The sequence below is a fragment of the Haliotis rufescens genome, unplaced genomic scaffold, assembly GCF_023055435.1.
Source record: "Haliotis rufescens isolate VD_foot unplaced genomic scaffold, xgHalRufe1.0.p SCAF_130, whole genome shotgun sequence".
Taxonomy (NCBI): domain Eukaryota; kingdom Metazoa; phylum Mollusca; class Gastropoda; order Lepetellida; family Haliotidae; genus Haliotis; species Haliotis rufescens.
Genome location: NW_025963814.1, coordinates 37,665 through 59,688, shown reverse-complemented (window position 1 = coordinate 59,688; position 22,024 = coordinate 37,665). Strand labels below are relative to the sequence as shown.

The 22,024-nt window shown below is 41.7% G+C and overlaps 2 protein-coding genes across 2 annotated transcripts in view; both read left to right on the top strand.

Annotated features, from left to right (window-relative positions):
- Nucleotides 1–22,024, top strand: part of LOC124121660 — a 94,638-nt gene that overhangs the window by 48,699 nt on the left and 23,915 nt on the right. The window lies entirely within an intron of this gene.
- On the top strand, nt 4,233–20,713 carry LOC125378936. Its single transcript, XM_048394868.1, has 5 exons — nt 4,233–4,349; nt 13,944–14,356; nt 15,256–15,570; nt 15,930–16,103; nt 16,399–20,713. The coding sequence occupies exons 2-5, from the start codon at nt 14,056–14,058 to the stop codon at nt 19,773–19,775; spliced, it is 4,167 nt and encodes a 1,388-aa protein (XP_048250825.1). The 5' UTR covers nt 4,233–4,349; nt 13,944–14,055; the 3' UTR covers nt 19,776–20,713.

The window sequence follows — 22,024 nt, the reverse complement described above, 5'->3', positions numbered from 1 at the left end:
AAACAACAACAAAACAAACAATCATTATTAACTAATTCGGAAATACCTCCCGTCACGTTTAACGTGTCGGCCATTTTGACGTATTTTACTTGATGCAAATGTATTACGACGCGCTGTCCTTGTGAATGACCTACTGAAGTAGATTCTAACAGACCTTTCTCATCCAATGATGATATCATTTGAATACATTTGTGGTAAACAAACTACAACAGATGTCTTCTTTCAGTGGCATTTAGAAGTTGGTGTGATGTTTCGGTGTAGATCCTAAGGAAGCAAGTGATAAAGGTGTTAGGATCTACACCGAAACGTCGCACTAATTGTAATAAAGAAGTTGTTCATCCATAGAACTCGTCTTACTTCATCACACCAACTTCCAATTGATCACTTCCTGAATGCTGCTGGTTGAATGGCTGTCAGTGTGAAGATTTAGTCACATGTATTAAATAGCATTGTGTATAGATCTAGGTCGACATCCTTTGAGGTAAAATGATACTGATATAATGAAAATCATACTAACTGACGTTCACTTTGTGTGAGTTCATTGTAGTCTGAATCTTCATAGAGTGAGGGCCAAACATTGTAAGTCAATTGTTAATTAACTTGCGCGGTTCAAAGCGTTCATACTCCAGTAAACCAACACAGTATGAACATCGTTTTTTAAATATTATTAGTTCCCATATATTATTATCAAATGACGTCACGATCACGTACAGTAAACTACGGTTATAACGAACTGAAAGGGACCACTAATTTTAGTTTGTAATAACCGTAGTTCGTAATAAGCATATATACAGCATATATGCAACTAATGGCCTGGACTAAAACATAAGTTCGTTATATCGGTCAGTTCGTTATAGGCGTGTTCGTTATAAACAAAGTTTACTGTATTGTTCATCTGAAAGAGAATACCGTCGCGATTTTACAGAAGTATATATATATATATATAGAGAGAGAGAGAGAGAGAAAGAGAGAGAGAGAGAGAGACAGAGAGAGGGAGAGAGAGAGACAGAGAGAGGGAGAGAGAGAGAGAGCGAGAGAGAGAGAGAGAGAGAGAGAGAGAGAGAGAGAGAGAGAGAGAGAGAGACGTGTTTATTCAGTCAAAAGTACAAACACAATACCAAACTTTAGCATCTAGTTTTGAACAGTACACAGGTAAATGTATGAAGCTTACATACAAGTTCTTACAAGGGACATAACTCAACATCATTATTACATTTTGAACACATAGTAAATAACAACAATAATATAGTTATAGTAAGTAAACAGCAACACCTGTGTGCTTACTTCGCATCTAAGATTTTATACTATTTACAAGGTCGTGTTTACATTCATACATTTTACTCGACCAGCCAACATGGACCGACGGTTCATCGTCAACTCAGCTCAATGGTTGTGTTTGCAACGTTATATCAACGTTGGTCCAACATTGTCTGGCCAAAGCGTTGCTCTAATACTAACGAAGAAGTCAAAACAGGAAATAGTCAAAATAGGAAATAGTCAAAAGAGGAACTAGTCATAATAGGAAATAGTCATAATAGGAAAAAGTCATAATAGGAACTAGTCATAATAGGAACTAGTCAAAATAGGAAATAGTCAAAAGAGGAACTAGTCATAATAGGAACTAGTCATAATAGGAAATAGTCATAATAGGAAAAAGTCAAAAGAGGAACTAGTCATAATAGGAAATAGTCAAAATAGGAAAAAGTCATCATAGGAAATAGTCAAAATAGGAAATAGTCATAATAGGAAATAGTCAAAAGAGGAACTAGTCATAATAGGAAATAGTCAAAAGAGGAACTAGTCATAATAGGAAATAGTCAAAATAGGAACTAGTCACAATAGGAAATAGTCAAAAGAGGAAAAAATCATCATAGGAAATATTCAAAATAGGAAATAGTCATAATAGGAAATAGTCAAAAGAGGAACTAGTCACAATAGGAAATAGTCAAAATAGGAAAAAATCATCATAGGAAATATTCAAAATAGGAAATAGTCATAATAGGAAATAGTCAAAAGAGGAACTAGTCATAATAGGAAATAGTCAAAAGAGGAACTAGTCATAATTGGAAATAGTCAAAATAGAAAATAGTCATAATAGGAAATAGTCAAAAGAGGAACTAGTCATAATAGGAAATAGTCAAAAGAGGAACTAGTCATAATAGGAAATAGTCAAAATAGGAAATAGTCATAATAGGAACTAGTCATAATAGGAAATAGTCAAAATAGAAAATAGTCAAAATAGGAAAAAGTCATCATAGGAAATAGTCAAAATAGGAAATAGTCATAATATAGGAAATAGTCAAAATAGGAAATAGTCACAATTGGAAATAGTCAAAATAGGAAAAAGTCATCATAGGAAATAGTCAAAATAGGAAATAGTCATAATATAGGAAATAGTCAAAATAGGAAATAGTCACAATAGGAAATAGTCAAAATAGGAAAAAGTCATCATAGGAAATAGTCACAATAGGAAAAAGTCAAAAGAGGAACTAGTCATAATAGGAAATAGTCATAATTGGAACAAATCTAAATGGGAAAAGGTCAAGGTGGAAAATAGTCTTAATGTGAAAAGATCATAGTGGAAAATAGTTACAATGTAAATAGTCTCAATGGAAAATAGTCTTAATAGGAAAAAGTCTTAATTGGAAATAGTTTCATGGAAGATAGTCTTAACGGGAAAAAGTTTCGTGGAAGATAGTCTTAAAGGGAAATAGTTTCCTGGAAGAAAGGGGGACTCACTTTTCCATGGGGCCTCACTTTTCCATAGGGTCTCACTTTTCTACGGGGCCTCACTTTTCTAAGGGGCCTCACTTTTCAATGGGGTCACTTTTCCATGGGGCCTCACTTTTCTACGGGGCCTCACTGTTCTACGGGGCCTCACTTTTCAATTGGGTCACTTTTCAACGTTACACTCCCCTTGAAACTGCTGGTTGAAGTTAGTAAGTGTTGATACAAGTTCGATAACATTTCCTGAGATGGGACAGGCAAGTTGTGATGAGAAACCTACACGTGCGAAATTGATAAGCTGCCGGTCTTGCACGTGCAAATGCTGACTATATCGCACACGCTCGCACACGCAGGGGCGAGTTGGTATTGACTACTCTCAGTCAAATTTGGACTCCCCCCTCCCTACAGTGTTCTGATTTGTTTGTTCCTTGTTTAAAGGCAATATTTTTCTCAGCAATCATCGAGCTTTATGACGGCGGTCTGTAAATAATCGAGTCATTGACATCATTAGTGAGTGAGTGAGTTGAGTTTAACGCCGCTTTTAATTGACATCATGAGCATCGATCTACGCACTTTGGATGCAATGACTAGCACCAACTAAGTCACAGAGCTGTGCTATGACGTACAAAATGTTAAAAGCGGCATCAAAACAACGCACCCCCCCCCCCCCCCCCCCCTCCTATTTTTTGGTCGGTGGGGTAGCCTAGTGGTTAAAGCCCTCGATTCCCAAAATGAGTATAATGTGTGAAGCCCATTTCTGGTGACCCCCGTCATGATATTGCTGGAATATTGCTAAAAGCGGCTTAAAAACCATACTTACTCACCACTCACAATTTAGTTCAATAACGGTAAAAAACGTTATTTATCTCACTGATCAAATTGGTTATTGGTTTTCTTAGTCCCCTGCAAATACGACGTTAAAATGGTCCTCTTATTGCCAAATCCACGTACTCACTCACTCACTCACGTACTTGTAATGCACCTGAGTCTTACGGTGAGACATTCCCATCACCGAGTCTGTCTGATAGTTGCCTCAGATCAGTTGAGGTATGTTAAGTTTCTTTATCAAGCAGCGGTCGGGTAGCCTAATGGTTATAGCGTTCGCTCGTCACGCCCAAGACCCGGGTTCGATTCCCGACATGGGTACAATGTGTGAAACCCATTTCTGGTGCCCCCCCCCCCGCCGTGATATTGCTGGAATATTGCTAAAAGCGGCGTAAAACCATACTCACTGACACTTCTTAAGCATAAAAAGACATCCCAACGATACCGCACTAGGCCGGCAGTGACTCATAACGATCAATAATGACTAGACCTGCTTTGCGTAATATGAACAAACACTTTCTGTCACGCTCCACGAAAATTGCTAAAAATAGCCCCAAATCGAAGCCGAGACATACCCGTCACGACATACCAACAGTAAGATATGCTATACTGATACCATTCTTCTGACATCACGTGACCACGTGACGACGGCTCACCTGATTAGGTGGGCGTGTCATGTGATACGTCGAGACGCTATCAGCGTGTGTCGTGGAGTCGTGAGAAGACAGGTAAACTACACACCCTACACTGACAAGGAGCGTTACACATATACACCGGACATTAACATACAGCTGTAGGTAAGTGTACCTGTATTACAATCAGTGTTATGTCCAGTTACGATTAATGTCAGCGTCAGCTGTCCCGGGTATACTTGGGGGTGGACATTCGAGGGAAGGGTGTCCCTCACGGCTCTCACGCCTCATCGGTGTGTGGGTAGGCTCATTGTATATACCTGTATATACACCGCGTACAAATATGACATGTGTCTCGAAGAACTGTTTCAATCGAATCGATGTCTTAAACATTTGATAATGATATTGATTCCGTTATCTCGATGCTCTGGTTATGTCGAAGTGTCGTTCGAGGCACCTTTACCAGGTGAGTTGGATGTTTCGAGGGTTTGACGTACCAGGTGAAGATCACTGGGCATGTGTATTGAATACATTCGACACTACATGGCGGTGACAGGAAAATAAGTCACATATGAATACGAGTCTCTCGAAAATTGTGTTTGTGTCTCAGTCATTCGCGTCAGCCATGTACCACTCAGTATCAGTATCAGCCATGTACCACTCGGAATCAGCAATGTACCACTCACTATCAGTATCAGTCACGTACCACTCAGTATCAGTATCAGTCATGTGCCACTCAGTATCAGTATTAACCATGTACCACTCAGTATCAGTATCAGTCATGTACCACCCAGTATCAGTTTCAGTCATGTACCACCTAGTATCAGTTTCAGTCATGTACCACTCAGTATCAGTATCAGTCATGTACTACGCAGTATCAGTACCAGTCATGTACCACGCAGTATCAGTATCAGCCATGTACCACTCAGTATCAGTACAGCTATGTTCCACCCAGTATCAGTATCAACCATGTACCACTCAGTATCAGTCATGTACCACTCAGTATCAGTATCAGCCATGTACCACTCAGTATCAGCCATGTACCACTCAGTATCAGTATCAGTCATGTACCACTCAGTATCAGTCATGTACCACTCAGTATCAGTATCAGCCATGTACCACTCACTATCAGCCATGCACCACTCAGTATCAGTATCAGCCATGTACCCCTCAGTATCAGTCATGTACCACTCAATATCAGTATCAGCCATGTACCACTCAGTATCAGTACCAGCCATGTACCACTCAGTATCAGTACCAGCCATGTACCACTCAGTATTAGTCATGTACCACTCAGTATCAGTATCAGCTATGTACCACTCAGTATGCCACTCAGTATTAGTATCAGCCATGTACCACCCAGTGTCAGTATCAGCCATGTACCACCCAGTATCAGTACCAGCCATGTACCACTCAGTATCAATATCAGTCATGTACCACGCAGTTTTAGTACCAGTCGTGTACCACGCAATATTAGTACCAGTCATGTACCACCCAGTGTCAGTATCAGTCATGTACCACGCAGTATTAGTACCAGCCATGTGCCACTCAGTATCAGTATCAGCCATGTACCACTCAGTATCAGTACCAGCCATGTACCACTCAGTATCAGTATCAGCCATGTACCACTCAGTATCAGCCATGTACCACTCAGTATCAGTATCAGTCATGTACCACTCAGTATCAGTCATGTACCACTCAGTATCAGTATCAGCCATGTACCACTCAGTATCAGCCATGCACCACTCAGTATCAGTATCAGCCATGTACCCCTCAGTATCAGTCATGTACCACTCAATATCAGTATCAGCCATGTACCACTCAGTATCAGTGTCAGCCATGTACCACTCAGCATCAGTATCAGCCATGTACCACTCAGTATCAGTACCAGCCATGTACCACTCAGTATCAGTATTAGCTATGTACCACTCAGTATCAGGCATGTACCACTCAGTATCAGTATCAGCCATGTACCCCTCAGTATCAGTACCAGCCATGTACCACTCAGTATCAGTATCAGCCATTTACCACTCTGTATCAGTATCAGCTATGTACCACTCAGTATTAGTCATGTACCACTCAGTATCAGTATCAGCTATGTACCACTCAGTATGCCACTCAGTATTAGTATCAGCCATGTACCACCCAGTGTCAGTATCAGCCATGTACCACCCAGTATCAGTACCAGCCATGTACCACTCAGTATCAGTATCAGTCATGTACCACGCAGTTTTAGTACCAGTCGTGTACCACGCAATATTAGTACCAGTCATGTACAACCCAGTGTCAGTATCAGTCATGTACCACGCAGTATTAGTACCAGCCATGTGCCACTCAGTATCAGTATCAGCCATGTACCACTCAGTATCAGTATCAGTCATGTACCACTCAGTATCAGTATCAGCCATGTACCACTCAGTATCAGTATCAGCCATGTACCACTCAGTATCAGTATCAGCCATGTACCACGCAGTATCAGTATCAGTCATGTACCACGCAGTATTAGTACCAGTCATGTACCACCCAGTATCAGTATCAGCCATGTACCACCCAGTATCAGTATCAGCCATGTACCACTCAGTATCAGTATCAGCCGTGCACTACCCAGTATCACTGTATCACTAACCACTCAGTATTAGTCATGTACCACTCAGTATCAGTATCAGCTATGTACCACTCAGTATGCCACTCAGTATTAGTATCAGTCATGTACCACCCAGTATCAGTATCAGCCATGTACCACCCAGTATCAGTATCAGCCATGTACCACTCAGTATCAGTATCAGCCGTGCACTACCCAGTATCACTGTATCACTAACCACTCAGTATTAGTCATGTACCACTCAGTATCAGTATCAGCTATGTACCACTCAGTATGCCACTCAGTATTAGTATCAGCCATGTACCCCCCAGTGTCAGTACCAGCCATGTACCACTCAGTATCAGTATCAGTCATGTACCACGCAGTTTTAGTACCAGTCGTGTACCACGCAATATTAGTACCAGTCATGTACCACCCAGTGTCAGTATCAGTCATGTACCACCCAGTATTAGTACCAGCCATGTGCCACTCAGTATCAGTATCAGCCATGTACCACGCAGTATCAGTATCAGTCATGTACCACGCAGTATTAGTACCAGTCATGTACCACCCAGTATCAGTATCAGCCATGTACCACCCAGTATCAGTATCAGCCATGTACCACTCAGTATCAGTATCAGCCGTGCACTACCCAGTATCACTGTATCACTAACCACTCTGTCCCTTAAGTCGCCCTTTACATCCAGCAGAGGACGAAGTCTTACCCGTTATCTCCACGTGTCGGACCTGTGTTGTACTTGGTGGAGTTTATGACATTGAATAGCCTGTACTGTAATATGTGTCGCGCAGTGTTGACGAATGTCTCCAGTTTATGACTGGCTCGTGGGTAGCGGGATTATAATCAGCTGGAGATGTTTATCTGGTTACCTCATGTGTGGACTCTGTAAATCACACTTCACATGAGTCACCACTTGGGGTAGACTTGCTCCGTCTGTGTACCAATGCTCTCTCGTACTCCCTGTCTCAGTAAATCACACTTCACATGAGTCACCACTCGGGGTAGACTTGCTCCGTCTGTGTACCAAAGCTCTCTCTTACTCTACGTCGCTGTATGTTTCTTTTTCCTCACGATACACTCTAACGATAGTTATATGCCATGATACGATACATATCTTGATAGTAAAGTCGTGATACGATGCCCATCTTGACAGTATTTGACAGTAGAGACGCGATACGATATATCTTGACAGTAAAGCCGACATACGATGTACATCTTGACAGTAAAGACGCGATACGACGCAAATCTTGAGAGTACAGACGCTATACGATGCACATTTTGATAACGACGATGCGATGCATATGTCGGTTGTGAAGCCACGATATGATGAATACATTGGTAGTAAAGCCGTGACATGATATACATCTTGATAGATAAGCCGTGATACGATACACATCTTGTTAGTAAAGCCGTGATACGATACACATCTTGTTAGTAAAGCCGTGATACGATACACATCTTGTTAGTAAAGCCGTGATACGATACACATCTTGTTAGTAAAGCCGTGATACGATACACATCTTGTTAGTAAAGCCGTGATACGATACACATCTTGTTAGTAAAGCCGTGATACGATACACATCTTGTTAGTAAAGCCGTGATACGATACACATCTTGTTAGTAAAGCCGTGATACGATACACATCTTGTTAGTAAAGCCGTGATACGATACACATCTTGTTAGTAAAGCCGTGATACGATACACATCTTGTTAGTAAAGCCGTGGGGGTACGTGCGTGCGTTCATGCGTGCGTGACTTTATTAGAAACAGATATTTTATCGGTTACTGCTACAACTGTTTGTTTTTGTGAAAGGTGAAGCCGATCAACTTCATTCGTTTTTACAAGGCATATTTGTCCAGGACACCATTGTCCAAGTAACAATGTGTTGAATTTGGTAAAACTGAATGAAATGATTGATCCAATGTGATCGCTTGTTTACCTCAATACACCCTCATATTCCCCGATCAATCCCCCAAATCCTACCCCAACCCACAACCCACAGTAATTCTGTTTTTAAGAATTCCAACTCACTTCGCTTCCTCTACTCCCTTTACACACACGCACATACGCACACAGACACACACACACACACACACACACACGCACGCACGCACACAGAGGCAGACACACACAAACGCACACACATACACACACACACGCTCGCACGCGCGCTCACACTCGCACACACGCACACACAGGCAGACAGACAGACACACACACATATACACAGATACAGACAGACACACACAGAGGCAGACAGACAGACATACACACACAGAGGCAAACAGACACACATACACACGCACGCACGCACGCACACACACACACACACAAAATTGTTTGATGCCCTCGTATATTTTGCACTTGATCAACATTGTACGACAGAAATAGTCACCATTCTCGCTTCCACCATGTCATTCGTCATAGTTTGGGTTGAGTGAGTGAGTATGGTTTTACGCCGCTTTAAGCAACATTCCAGCCTTATCACGGCGGGGGACACCAGAAATGGGCTTCACACATTGTATTTATGTTGGGCATTGATTTTCAGTTTGAACATCGATGTATTTCAGAGTAACCGATAACCAAGTACGTGAATAACGCCTACAACATAGTCAACCTTATCTGAGTGGTTAAGAATATCAGCACTCGTCAGTAGCGCCAGAGACTGAGACCTTTACCATACGATTGACCACTGTTCGATGTGCCAAGATCTGCTGAAACGAAATGTTTTGGTATGTTCTCCTGCCAGATACCTCTTAATTTAGGCTCCTTAGTCCGTGGTCCTACGAAATTGTTTGTTAAAGAAACACAACATGGCAACGACGGAATTTTTACACCTGGGATTTATCTTAATGATTGAGACCGCCTCCGTAGTCTTGTGGTAGAGCGTCCGCCCGGAGAGCGGAAGGTTCGGGGTTCGATCCCTGACCGCGTCATACCAAAAGACGTTAAAAGATGGTACTTGTTGTTACCCTGTCTGGCGCTCGGCATTAGGGGGGCTAAAACAAGGACTGGTCGGCTCGGAGTCAGTAAACTTTGAGTGGTATATTCATGTTAAACTGCGGCATGGTATCTCAGTGGGCTACCACTATAAATCGGCATCAGTCCGGTCTAGTACAAGCAGCCACACACACACACCCACACACACACACCCACACACACACCCACACACACCCACACCCACACCCACACCCACACCCCCACACACACACCCACACACACCCCCCCCACACACACACAGACACAGACACATAGACACATAGACACAGACACAGACACACACACACACACAGACAGACAGACAGACACACACACACACACACACACACACACACACACACACACACACACACACACACACACACACACACACACACACACACATAAGACATATATATTCCCTGATAAAACCTATACTCTGCCAAACTGCCTACGATACTACTCTCATAAATGTCATGACGCATTTTAGGCCAGGGTTCTATACTCACATTAATGAGCTGACTTATTATTGCGTTAATTTCATGATTTACAGGATTCATGAAGAACATTTAACGTGGGACCAACAGAGAGAATTATGACAATCGACTTGCTAATTTTTTTTGATATTCATGCTAGCTCAAACGATCTGTTGTTTTGATTTATTGTTATGGTATCCATAAAATAAGTAGGATCCGATTTTTCCGATTTGTTGAAATAAAACTGATTACATTTGCTGTTTACATATGAAAGTTTGCCAAATTGTTACAAAATGTTTGGCCACAGCAAGGCTACGTATTCACAACATATTGTGGTAGGCACAGTATAACTGGACTGAGGGAGGGCGGTATTCCTCCTTGTGGGTCAACCGCTTGGCAATATGGGACGGGAAAACTGCAGTGGGTGAGCTCGAGGGCAGTTAAGTTGATGGTGCAGACAGATCATTTTACAAATGTGAAACCTCATTCCACATAGGAAGAGGCGAAAGCTGAAACTTGGTGAGATTTACAGAACAAAGGTGGTCATGTCTAGTTCTTTACTAACTCTCGAGGATACATTAATTTTAATAACAATGTGTGTGTGTGTGTGTGTGTATGTGAGTGAGTGTGTGAGTGTTTGTGTGTGAGTGTTTGTGTGTGTGTGTGTGTGTGTGTGTGTGTGTGTGTGTGTGTGTGTGTGTGTGTGTGTGTGTGTGGAAGAAGAAGAACTATACAGCAAAAAAATGGCTTTATAGTTCGTGTAGGTATGTAGAATGTCCGGCCACTGTATGACCTTTGAGTCACTATATTTTCAGTCATTAAAATGCGCAAAACATTATTTGAGTGAAAGAAAACACTATAAGTGAGTTAAACAAAAGACATTAGTACAGGCACACCAAGTCCCCCAACCCCAAGTCTGCATGTATCAATACTCAAACGTGCCACATCCTCACCCACTTAACCTACTCGCACAATCATCTCACAACATGTTCGCCAACCCTCGTATCACGACCCATGCACGCACGCACCTCATGGGAGTTGTAACGAGGTCACAGGTCAGGCGCGCACTCGTCAGTTGTCTGATACAGTCTACAGAAAGATCTTTCTGAAGACCACTGCACTAGAGGCATGTGGATTGTTGATGAGGTACTACGTGTTTGGAACTGGGAGTTGAACACTAAGCGCTCACCACGAAACGTTATGGACTCGCGGACGGACTTGTGTTTTGATTTCAAGACGTACATGTATCAGGTTAAACTTCTACGACGGATATAGCTTGGTTACCGCTCCCTAACTGTAACATTAACTGAACTTTACGCCTTTTATACACATTTGTGATGGGGCGACAATGCGACAACGAGACATATTTTATCCAGTTGATTTGATTAGAATATACTTCAGTGTCAGTGTATTGTATTTACGCCCCAAACCGTAATGTAAACACATACAATATCAGATCATATACACGCTCTGTGCCTTGACTAGCTTTAATAGGCCATCCCGGAATTTTCCTGGAAGTAGTCAGTGTTTAGGTCATTTCAAGAATACAGTTACGTGAAAAACGTCATGTGACCGACCTTTCGTCCAATGGAAAAGCCGTATATCGTGTAAACTTCACATTAAAAATAAGTTAGTGTTATAACCAAATGAAACACAACCCATTATCCAATAGAGGTAACCGTGCATAGCGGAGGGATATGTTATCATAATACATTTGGTAACATGGTTTGGTTTGACTTCTTGGCGCGTGTCTGAATTCCATAAACATGTGACATATCCTAAAACTTGCTTATCAGCAAATCTCGCTGCACTGGGCGCGACAGATACTAGAGCAAGGCATGCCAGAAATACGAAACCTAATGCTTTCGAAAGGAAGCCTTGGACATCACGTGCGTCGGGGGACCAGCGTCATCTGATTGGCCTTTAACAGTTGTACAAGGCAGAGCAAAAAGCATCGTTTTTCCGTCCATTTTACGCTTGAAAAACTGGACGCTTTTCTGGACACTTTCTAGACGCTGACCAATTAATCAATTTTCATGAATTTTTAATCGTTTTTCCGTCCAATGACCATATACGAAAAAACCCGACGTTTTCTTGTTTGCAGTGACATATAATATGTGTTACAGTTGACCACTTTCTTAATGTCATTGTGGGTTCAAAGCTTTCGGCCATGGGAGCCGTGCCATTTTTCACTTGTCAGAGGGGTACACAAAGTACGTCATCTTGACTAATATTTTTGGTTCGGTGGCTGGGTTAGCTCGCTGACTTTGTGTGCTGGCGATTGGGTGCCTCACTCACAGTGTGGGTTCAAATCCCGGACTAGACCCAACCCCAAACAGTACGAGAATCTGTACTTGAACAGAGAAAGTGTTATCCCAATTGAAACATTTGTTATAAATGTATATTCGGCTTTGGATGGGTAATCATATCAGAGGACTGATAATAACTGATAATAGACCTGGAGGAGCTTCGTAACGCACGTTACGATTGGTAAATGAACATGTGTGTGTGTATGTGTGCCTGTTGGAAATTACATAAAATATTCATCTTGACGTGTATAAGTGTTATATCGTCACTGCAAAAATAATGAGTATTTGTCTTTAGTATTAACATTCAAATACGTTATATCTGTATTAGCGATATTGTCTACGTTCCGCCGGTGAGTAAACGTTAGCCTTATTATCTCGTAGTATAAATATTGAAAGGAATTGTATTTCTGAAACATACAGTTTTTCCGATGAATCACGTCTGCACTAGCGCTTGATAACAGCCTTGTGTTTGGGTGTTTCAGTAATTGAAATTGCTGCTCTTGATATTTTGAAACTATGAAAAGAGAGAGAGAGAGAGAGAGAGAGAGAGAGAGAGAGAGAGAGAGAGAGAGAGAGAGAGAGAGAGAGAGTGCAATGAGTAGTACGTCCAGATTAGTGTAAAGGCAACATTTAATATTTAAATTCAACAACTCCCCTTTTCAATCTTTTTTCCTGATTTGAAAGTAAATGCAAACACAATCGGCCGGAATACAATGTACAATTCGGTCCACTTCCATATGACTATATAGCTTTCGGGTCCCTTTTCGATCGGTTTGGGTTGGAGCCTAGATAGCCATAGAATATATTCATTTCGGAATCTTCCATATCACTGGGGCTCCTCTTCAATTTAACTGAAGTTACTTGTTTCTTTCAAAACTATACTAAGCATTAGTCTGAATAGACATCACCAGTTTGGAATTGTACAATTCCGAACTTTCACGAGACTCTGTTTATGAATCATTATCAAATAGTGATGACATTAAATCTAGGAAAAAATACGCGAAATCGCGCATGCACAGAACGGAAAATTTGGACAAGGCATTAAGAAATCCGCATGCGCAGAACGATTGAATTCAGTACTTCCGCAAAGCGCTTCGAGTGCAGCGTCAAACGTGGGCCTAATCTAACACGCGAGAACTGACCAATGAAAGCTGAGAAGTAGGAATACCGGTAGACAATGTCAATCAAGAAAGGGAGGAGCTTCATGATATCGTTCTCTTCCAGAAAATTCCGATGTCAAATAACGATGTTATTTGGACGGAAAAAAACCCGATGGTTTGAAAACGTCCAAATAACGTCGTTTTTCCGTCCAATGACCATATACGAAAAAAAACTCGACGTTTTCGTGTTTGCGGTGAGATAGACGTTGTACACATTTGGCGGTTTTGTTGTAGGATGATGATGACGAGTGTGGTGCCAACTTAGATTGAAGACCCTCATGAAAGACAGGAAGTAGTGAAGAATCTTCAAAGATAGAAATTAGAACGATATATTCAGTGGTTGAATATGGCCGAGATGGAGAAAGGTCAAAGTGACACAGACAGTGAAGAATGTACACCAGCAAATTGCAGGAGGAAAAGCAATGATGAGGACAACCCGCCTGGAACCACTGACGGATCAGGCAGTACTGTGGAGGATGCAGGAAATAAAGATGTTGATGAAGAGAGTGCTGACGAATGTTTGACTGGTGACGTTACAGATGAAGACGATGGGGATAGAATAGAAGATATGTATGAACTTGGAGCATGTGTTACAAAGGTCAAATTCCAGACTGTCCAACAACAGTCATACCATCTTGTAGGTAAAGGTATGTCTGCCTTCCGGAAGTAAGGCTAGTAAGTGGTGGCTTACTCACATGGTGAGTTTTCCTCGGTCAATTGGCTCGTAATATTTCTGAAAGAGCCAACACAATTAAAAAAACGAGCCAATGCAAAATAAAAGAAAGTAGTGGAAGTCAGGCTTAAGATTTGTGCTCATATCATCTTCCCGAGGCAAGGGACCTAACTGACTCTAATAGTCCAGTTTCCACCCTTGCTGAACTGGACTGGAATTATGGAGTTATATTTTGGCTGAACTAGCACAGCCCAATTAAAATCGCATAACGAAATCAACATCCAGTTCGTAAATAACATGGATTTCAATGAGCACATTTCGGACGACTGCAGGATTTATAGGGGTGTATACCGTCAACTAAGCATCGTCTGATAGTTTCCAAATCTTTTGACGTTTTTAATCTAGGTATTGACGTGATTTGATGCATTTGATGCACCCATGTTATTACAATATATATCAGATCGTCTTGACTGAAGTTAAATATGATTGGTCAATATGAGGGTTATAGAAGGGACATAACTCGTAATAGCTACTGGTGGCGCTACGATCGAGCCCAGTTATCCTAGCCCGGGCCAGTTCTGCAAGGATGGAAACTGGACTTCAGGGTCAGTTAAATCCCTTTCCTCGGGAAGATGTACTCATACACAATATGAGTTATGAATAGCCATGCCAAGTAATCATCAAAATCCATTCTTTTTCAAAAACTGTCCTCTAAACTTCAATCTGCGCCAATTGGAAACAACCAAAACAGTGTTTTATTGCAACATGCTAAGATACAAATATAGCGGTCAGAACAGGCCGTTTGCTAAGTAACCATAAGGTTTTCCTGAAGCTAATCCGAAGGGATAATATCAATGTTTGTTCCCATCATAGACACCACGGCACTGGCACAACACATTGTGGGATGTTGTCAGCAACCACAGGGAGAAATAGCGTCAACATCACAGCAGGGGACACAACTCCAGCAAGCTTCAGCTGCTGATGTTGATCAGACAACAAGTCAATTACAGTTGTCAACAACTACGTCTTGTGTAGTCCCCGAAACAACGATTGCGCAAGTCCCGAGAACAGCAGCACTGACACCAGCGTCCACATCCTCTCTTCTACCCAGAATACCAGGATCTGTTGTATCAGAGATACAGTCATCAGGGCTACCTGGGGTACCAGTGCCTGTGGATTCTCCTTCAGGTGAGCGCTGTTACATGATACACACACATGACTAATGGTTCAGATATCTAATACTTACAACAGGATAATTATAAATGACGCTTTTCAGAAAATATCCTGTGGCATCTATGCCTACATTTTTGGGCAGGGTGTCTGTAACCGTATACAGCCTCAATACAATCTCACCCGGACTGATCAGAGAGTTGTAAGCTCTGCTCTATTTCAGGTTAGCCATTTTAGAAAACGTAATGAGACCTTTAATGGAAATATAATGACTAATATGAAGTAGTAAGCCTCTCTTCATGATCGTTGTCTATAGAGATATCTAAGTTCAAATATAGAGACATCTGTGATGGCTTCAGTCCCATTTTACGTTCCAGGTGTCCAGTACAACAAATTCTACGTACAGCAGAATTTTGGGGATGTGACAGTCAGGGGCGCCAGGAATCTGAACTTTGGCGGAACCCAGAACATTAGAGGAACACAGAACGATGGTGCACCTCGGACCAACCAGGAAGAGGAGAAACACCTGACTGCAGCACAGAAGATCAGGAGTGAGTTATCCACTTACTTTCGTAAACTGTCTGATCTCGTTTAGAACAATAACTTACACAGAAATGAGAAATGCTATGAGAACACATGTTTCAGTTTGATCAGTTTGATAGATAATACTTTTAATATTTTGTGTTCGCAGGGCACGTGTCAACATAAGGATGCTCAGAGTCAAACCGCATTTGATGATGGCTACAATATGTTCCTTTAACTGAGAATAAATTATCATAATAATTAGATTGTTAACTTTAATACAGATTTTTTAATATAGTCAAATATAAAGCCCTGTTTTTACAGAAAGAACAGAATCCAGGATACAGTCGTGGACTAAAGACATGGTGGAGACAAAAGGCCTGCAGAAGGTGACAGACAAGCTAGACAGAGGAGCAACATGGGTGACAATTAAAGGAAGACCAGGAGAGGGGAAGTCTACAATAGCCTACATGGCTCTCAAAGATCAGCACACTCAGGGGAGACAAGTGTATCAGGTTGTGTCACCGGAGGAGTTCAATGAGGTCATAACGGCCAGCATTGACCCTGTCATTATGTTAGATGACATATTTGGTGATCTGGAATTTGATGTAGCAGAATGGGCCAAGTGGAGACCAAGTCTACAACCTGTTGTGGATGTGAAAGATCCTGATAAATATACAGAAAAGGATCCCATAGACAAGTCCACTAATATCAATAATGGTTTAAAGAGAACAAAAGATGAGCAAACAGAGCTGAAAAGAACAGCGCCTAACAAAGACCAAACTATCATTATCCTCGTAGGCCGTGACTATGTGCTGAAATCCTCACTGGCAGACTTGGGAAAGATGGCAGATTACATATCTAGTCCCCTCTATGTGGTGGAAGTTTCTTCTCAGAGAGACTCTTATGAACGAAGGAAGATTTGGCATGTTCATGTCAAAACAAAGACAAAGATGGACTTTGATGAGTCAACTGTGTCTCAGATATGTCAGGCTGACTGTCCACACGGCTTTCCCCATGTATGTAAAATGTTTGTCACGACATATGGAAAGGATCAGACTCAGCTTTCAGCAGAGACTGTTTTAGATTTTTTTAAAATGCCTCTTGTGTTCCTCAAAAAGACTTTGGATAAATTTCTTAAGGATAAGATAAAGCGTTCACTGTTCATGGCTATGATTAAAAGAGATGGGAAGATTAGTGGACAGGAGTTGGAGGAGAATGGTTATCTTGCGTATGAAAGCATAACAGCTGCTGATGATTTGGTTGGATCTTATCTCAAGAAGGAAGATGACACATACATGTTTGACCATCCCTCTATATATGACAGTATTGCTTTAATACTCAGTACAAAACAATCAAAGTTTGTCATCGAAAATTGTAGTTTGTCATTCATCCATCAGCGACTTCGTCTTAAACCATCCACAAGATTAGGGGAAAATGTTCCTAGTGAGACAGGTCTTGTTGCAAACATCTCATGGACCTTTGCTGGACATTTAGCCAGAAGATTTGCAACTGAAATTGAGAGAGGCAATTTCTTGCATGTCTTATCGCACGAGACATGTTGTAATTCAAAGTTTATTGACTTGCTCATGGACTGTCTGAAGACAAACTGTCACATGTCTGTTCCTGATCTTCTGAAACTAGCTGATAATTCTTCAAGACAATACGTTTTAAGCGACAAGTCACATTCATTTTGTGAATTGCTTTCAAGCAATAAGTCACATCATCTGATCAAATTTATTATGGAGAAAGAAAACATATCATTCAGCCAAAATGAAAAAAGGGACATTTTACTTGGGGTGTGCAAGAATGCTGCTTGTAGTGTATTGACCTACATCAGTGAACACATGAAGCTTGACATGGATGCTAGATATGGTCGGCTTAATGTAACTCCGATCATGTTAGCAGCGGAAACCAAAAACAGTGAGTTTGTCGATCAGATTCTGGCCCTTGCCCCTGACCTGAATGCATGCGATAAACTAGGAAATACTGTCTTTCATTACCTTTGCAAGTATGGCCTTACATCAGCCGTGGAACAAGCAATTAACACGGGTGTGGATGTCAATGTTCATCGTGTAAATGGTGCCCTTTTGTACCTTGCCATAAAAAATGGTCACTTAGGGGTGGTGAAACTGCTGGTGAAAACAGGATTTCATCTGGATAACCAGAAAGGTCTTAGAATTGCTTTCATGAGCCAGAACAAGGACATGGTAGACTTTCTTTTAGACAGAGGAGCACAGGTTGATGGTGATGCTGTAAACAGTGCTTGTAAGGTGGGGAACTTGACTATGGTCAAAATGTTACTTGAGAAGGGTGCTACTGTTAACATGATGTCATCTAATGGAGACACTCCTCTTCACAGCTCATGTAGACGACACTCAGATGTTATGTCATTTCTGCTGGCGAAAGGAGCAAGTGTGAATCAACTTTCATCTGATACAGGTGACGCACCACTTCATACAGCAGCACATCGGGGATATACAGTGTATGTCAATGTGTTACTGAAGGCTGGGGCTGATGTGAATGTACAGAATAAGACAGGTGACACACCACTTCATACAGCAGCACATCGGGGATATACAGTGTGTGTCGATGTGTTACTGAAGGCTGGGGCTGATGTGAATGTACAGAAAAATACAGGTGACACGCCACTTCATACAGCAGCACATCGGGGATATACAGTGTGTGTCGATGTGTTACTGAAGGCAGGAGCTGATGTGAATGTACAGAAAAATACAGGTGACACGCCACTTCATACAGCAGCAGGAAGGTGGGGATCTGCAGACTGTGTTGTAGTGTTACTGAAGGCTGGGGCTGATGTGAATGAACAGAATAAGACAGGTGACACACCACTTCATACAGCAGCAGCAGGGTGGGGATGTGCAATGGCTGTTGAAGTGTTACTGAAGGCTGGACCTGATGTGAATGTACAGAATAATACAGGTGACACACCACTTCATACAGCAGCATTTTTTGGATCTAAAAACTGTGTTGAAGTGTTACTGAAGGGTGGGGCTGATGTGAATGTACAGAATAAGATAGGTGACACACCACTTCATACAGCAGTAGCAGGGTGGGGATCTGCAATGTGTGTTGAAATGTTACTGAAGGCTGGGGCTGATGTGAATGTACAGAATAAGACAGGTGACACAACACTTCATACAGCAGCAGCAGCATGGTTGGGATCTGCAGAGTGTGTTGAAATGTTACTGAAGGGTGGGGCTGATGTGAATGTACAGAATAATAGAGGTGACACACCACTTCATACAGCAGCAGACAGTGGATCTACAGAGTTAATTGAAGTGTTACTGAAGGCTGGGGCTGATGTGAATGTACAGAATAATACAAGTGACACACCACTTCATACAGCAGCAGACAGTGGATCTACAGAGTGTATTGAAGTGTTACTGAAGGCTAGGGCTGATGTGAATGTACAGAATAAGACAGGTGACACACCACTTCATACAGCAGCAGCAGATGAGGAATATACAGTGTGTGTCAATGTGTTACTGAAGGCAGGGGCTGATGTGAATGTACAAAATAATACAGGTGACACACCACTTCATACAGCAGCAAAGAGTGGATCTACAGAGTGTATTGAAGTGTTACTGGAGGCTGGAGCTGATATGAATGTACAGAATAAGACAGGTGACACACCACTACTGAAGGCTGGAGCTGATGTGTCACACACCACTTTGTAAAACAGCATAGCAGGGATGTGCAGAGTGTGTTTAGCGAAGATTTTATTCCATGTCATAGTTCCCCATTCATTACACACTGGTAAATACGTCTCAGATTTCATCAGTATATATATAGTTATGGGCGTGGCTATGTAGCCTGGTGGGTAAGGTGTCTGCTCCTGTGGACTGGGTTTGACTTCCTGGAAAGTGTTCAGCAGAATCTCAGCTGCTGTCAAATTATACCCACATAGTTAGACGAGAAGCATTGACAAATCGTACCCACCTACTCGCTGCTGCTCTACACTCTCTTACTCCATGCGTTGTACCTGTCAAATAGTCATTTTGTTTTGAGTGAGTGAGTGAGTGAGTGAGTGAGTATGGTTTTACGCCGCTTTTAGCAATATTCCACCAATATTACGGCGGGGGACATCAGAAATGGGCTTCACACATTGTACCCATGTCGGGAATCGAGCCCGTTTTTTTGGCGTGACGAGCGAACGCTTTAACCACTAAGCTACCCGACCGCCGCTTATTTTGTTTTGGCAATGTTTACATCATTCTGTGGTTTGTAAATCACTCACTCTCTCCCTAGCCGATAACCACGAACCCTTAAACTTCTATTTCTGCAAGTACTTGATCACATTTCGTTCCTGGATCACCTTTCGCTTCCAAAAGTCAGAGACTGGTGCTTATTTTACCGATTTCTCAAAGGGAAACGATTTCCCTAGCTGACTCAAACTTCTTGTGGATATACCCCAACGACATCATGTCTATGACAAAGGATTTCTCTGTTTCTAAGTTCCGTCTGTGAGGCTAAGAACTTGTCAATTAACCCCTGTAGGACTAAAAAGAAATACATTGACTCCCTGGTGTAACGTACAGACTATAGTACGAATGTAGTGTAGTTGCAACCTTCAACATATCCATCTAGCTTCTGTAGACTCCCTGGTGTAATGTACAGAATATAGTGTGAATGTAGTGCAGTGTAGTTGCAACCTTCAACATGTTCAGCTAGCTTCTATAGACTCCCGGGTGTAATGTACAGAATATAGTGTGAATGTAGTGTAGTTGCAACCTTCAACATGTTCGTCTAGCTTCTATAGACATCCTGGTGTAATGTACAGAATATAGTGTTAATGTAGTGTAGTTGCAACCTTCAACATGTTCGTCTAGCTTCTATAGACTCCCTGGTGTAATGTACAGAATATAGTGTGAATGTAGTGTAATTGCAACCTTCAACATGTTCGTCTAGCTTCTATAGACTCCCTGGTGTAATATACAGACTATAGTTGCAACCTTCAACATGTTCGTCTAGCTTCTATAGACTCCCTGGTGTAATGTACAGAATATAGTGTGAATGTAGTGTCGTTGCAACCTTCAACATGTTCGTCCAGCTTCTATAGACTCCCGGGTGTAATGTACAGAATATAGTGTGAATGTAGTGTAGTTGCAACCTTCAACATGTTCGTCTAGCTTCTATAGACATCCTGGTGTAATGTACAGAATATAGTGTGAATGTAGTGTAGTTGCAACCTTCAACATGTTCGTCTAGCTTCTACAGACTCCCTGGTGTAATGTACAGAATATAGTGTGAATGTAGTGTCGTTGCAACCTTCAACATGTTCGTCCAGCTTCTATAGACTCCCGGGTGTAATGTACAGAATATAGTGTGAATGTAGTGTAGTTGCAACCTTCAACATGTTCGTCTAGCTTCTATAGACATCCTGGTGTAATGTACAGAATAAAGTGGGAATGTTGTGTAGTTGCAACCTTCAACATGTTCAGCTAGCTTCTATAGACTCCCGGGTGTAATGTACAGACTATAGTGTGAATGTAGTGTAATTGCAACCTTCAACATGTTCGTCTAGCTTCTATAGACTCCCTGGTGTAATGTACATACTATAGTTGCAACCTTCAACATGTTCGTCTAGCTTCTATAGACTCCCTGGTGTAATGTACAGAATATAGTGTGAATGTAGTGTCGTTGCAACCTTCAACATGTTCGTCCAGCTTCTATAGACTCCCGGGTGTAATGTACAGAATATAGTGTGAATGTAGTGTAGTTGCAACCTTCAACATGTTCGTCTAGCTTCTATAGACATCCTGGTGTAATGTACAGAATATAGTGTGAATGTAGTGTAGTTGCAACCTTCAACATGTTCGTCTAGCTTCTATAGACATCCTGGTGTAATGTACAGAATATAGTGTGAATGTTGTGTCGTTGCAACCTTCAACATGTTCGTCTAGCTTCTATAGACTCCCTGGTGTAA

Bases quoted from the DNA above. Each gene is read 5' to 3' on its own strand.
- LOC125378936 (XM_048394868.1), top strand. From the start codon at position 14,056: ATGGCCGAGATGGAGAAAGGTCAAAGTGACACAGACAGTGAAGAATGT. The intron at 15,571-15,929 runs GTGAGCGCTGTT...TTTACGTTCCAG, and splicing joins GCCTGTGGATTCTCCTTCAG to GTGTCCAGTACAACAAATTC. The intron at 16,104-16,398 runs GTGAGTTATCCA...CTGTTTTTACAG, and splicing joins TGCAGCACAGAAGATCAGGA to AAAGAACAGAATCCAGGATA.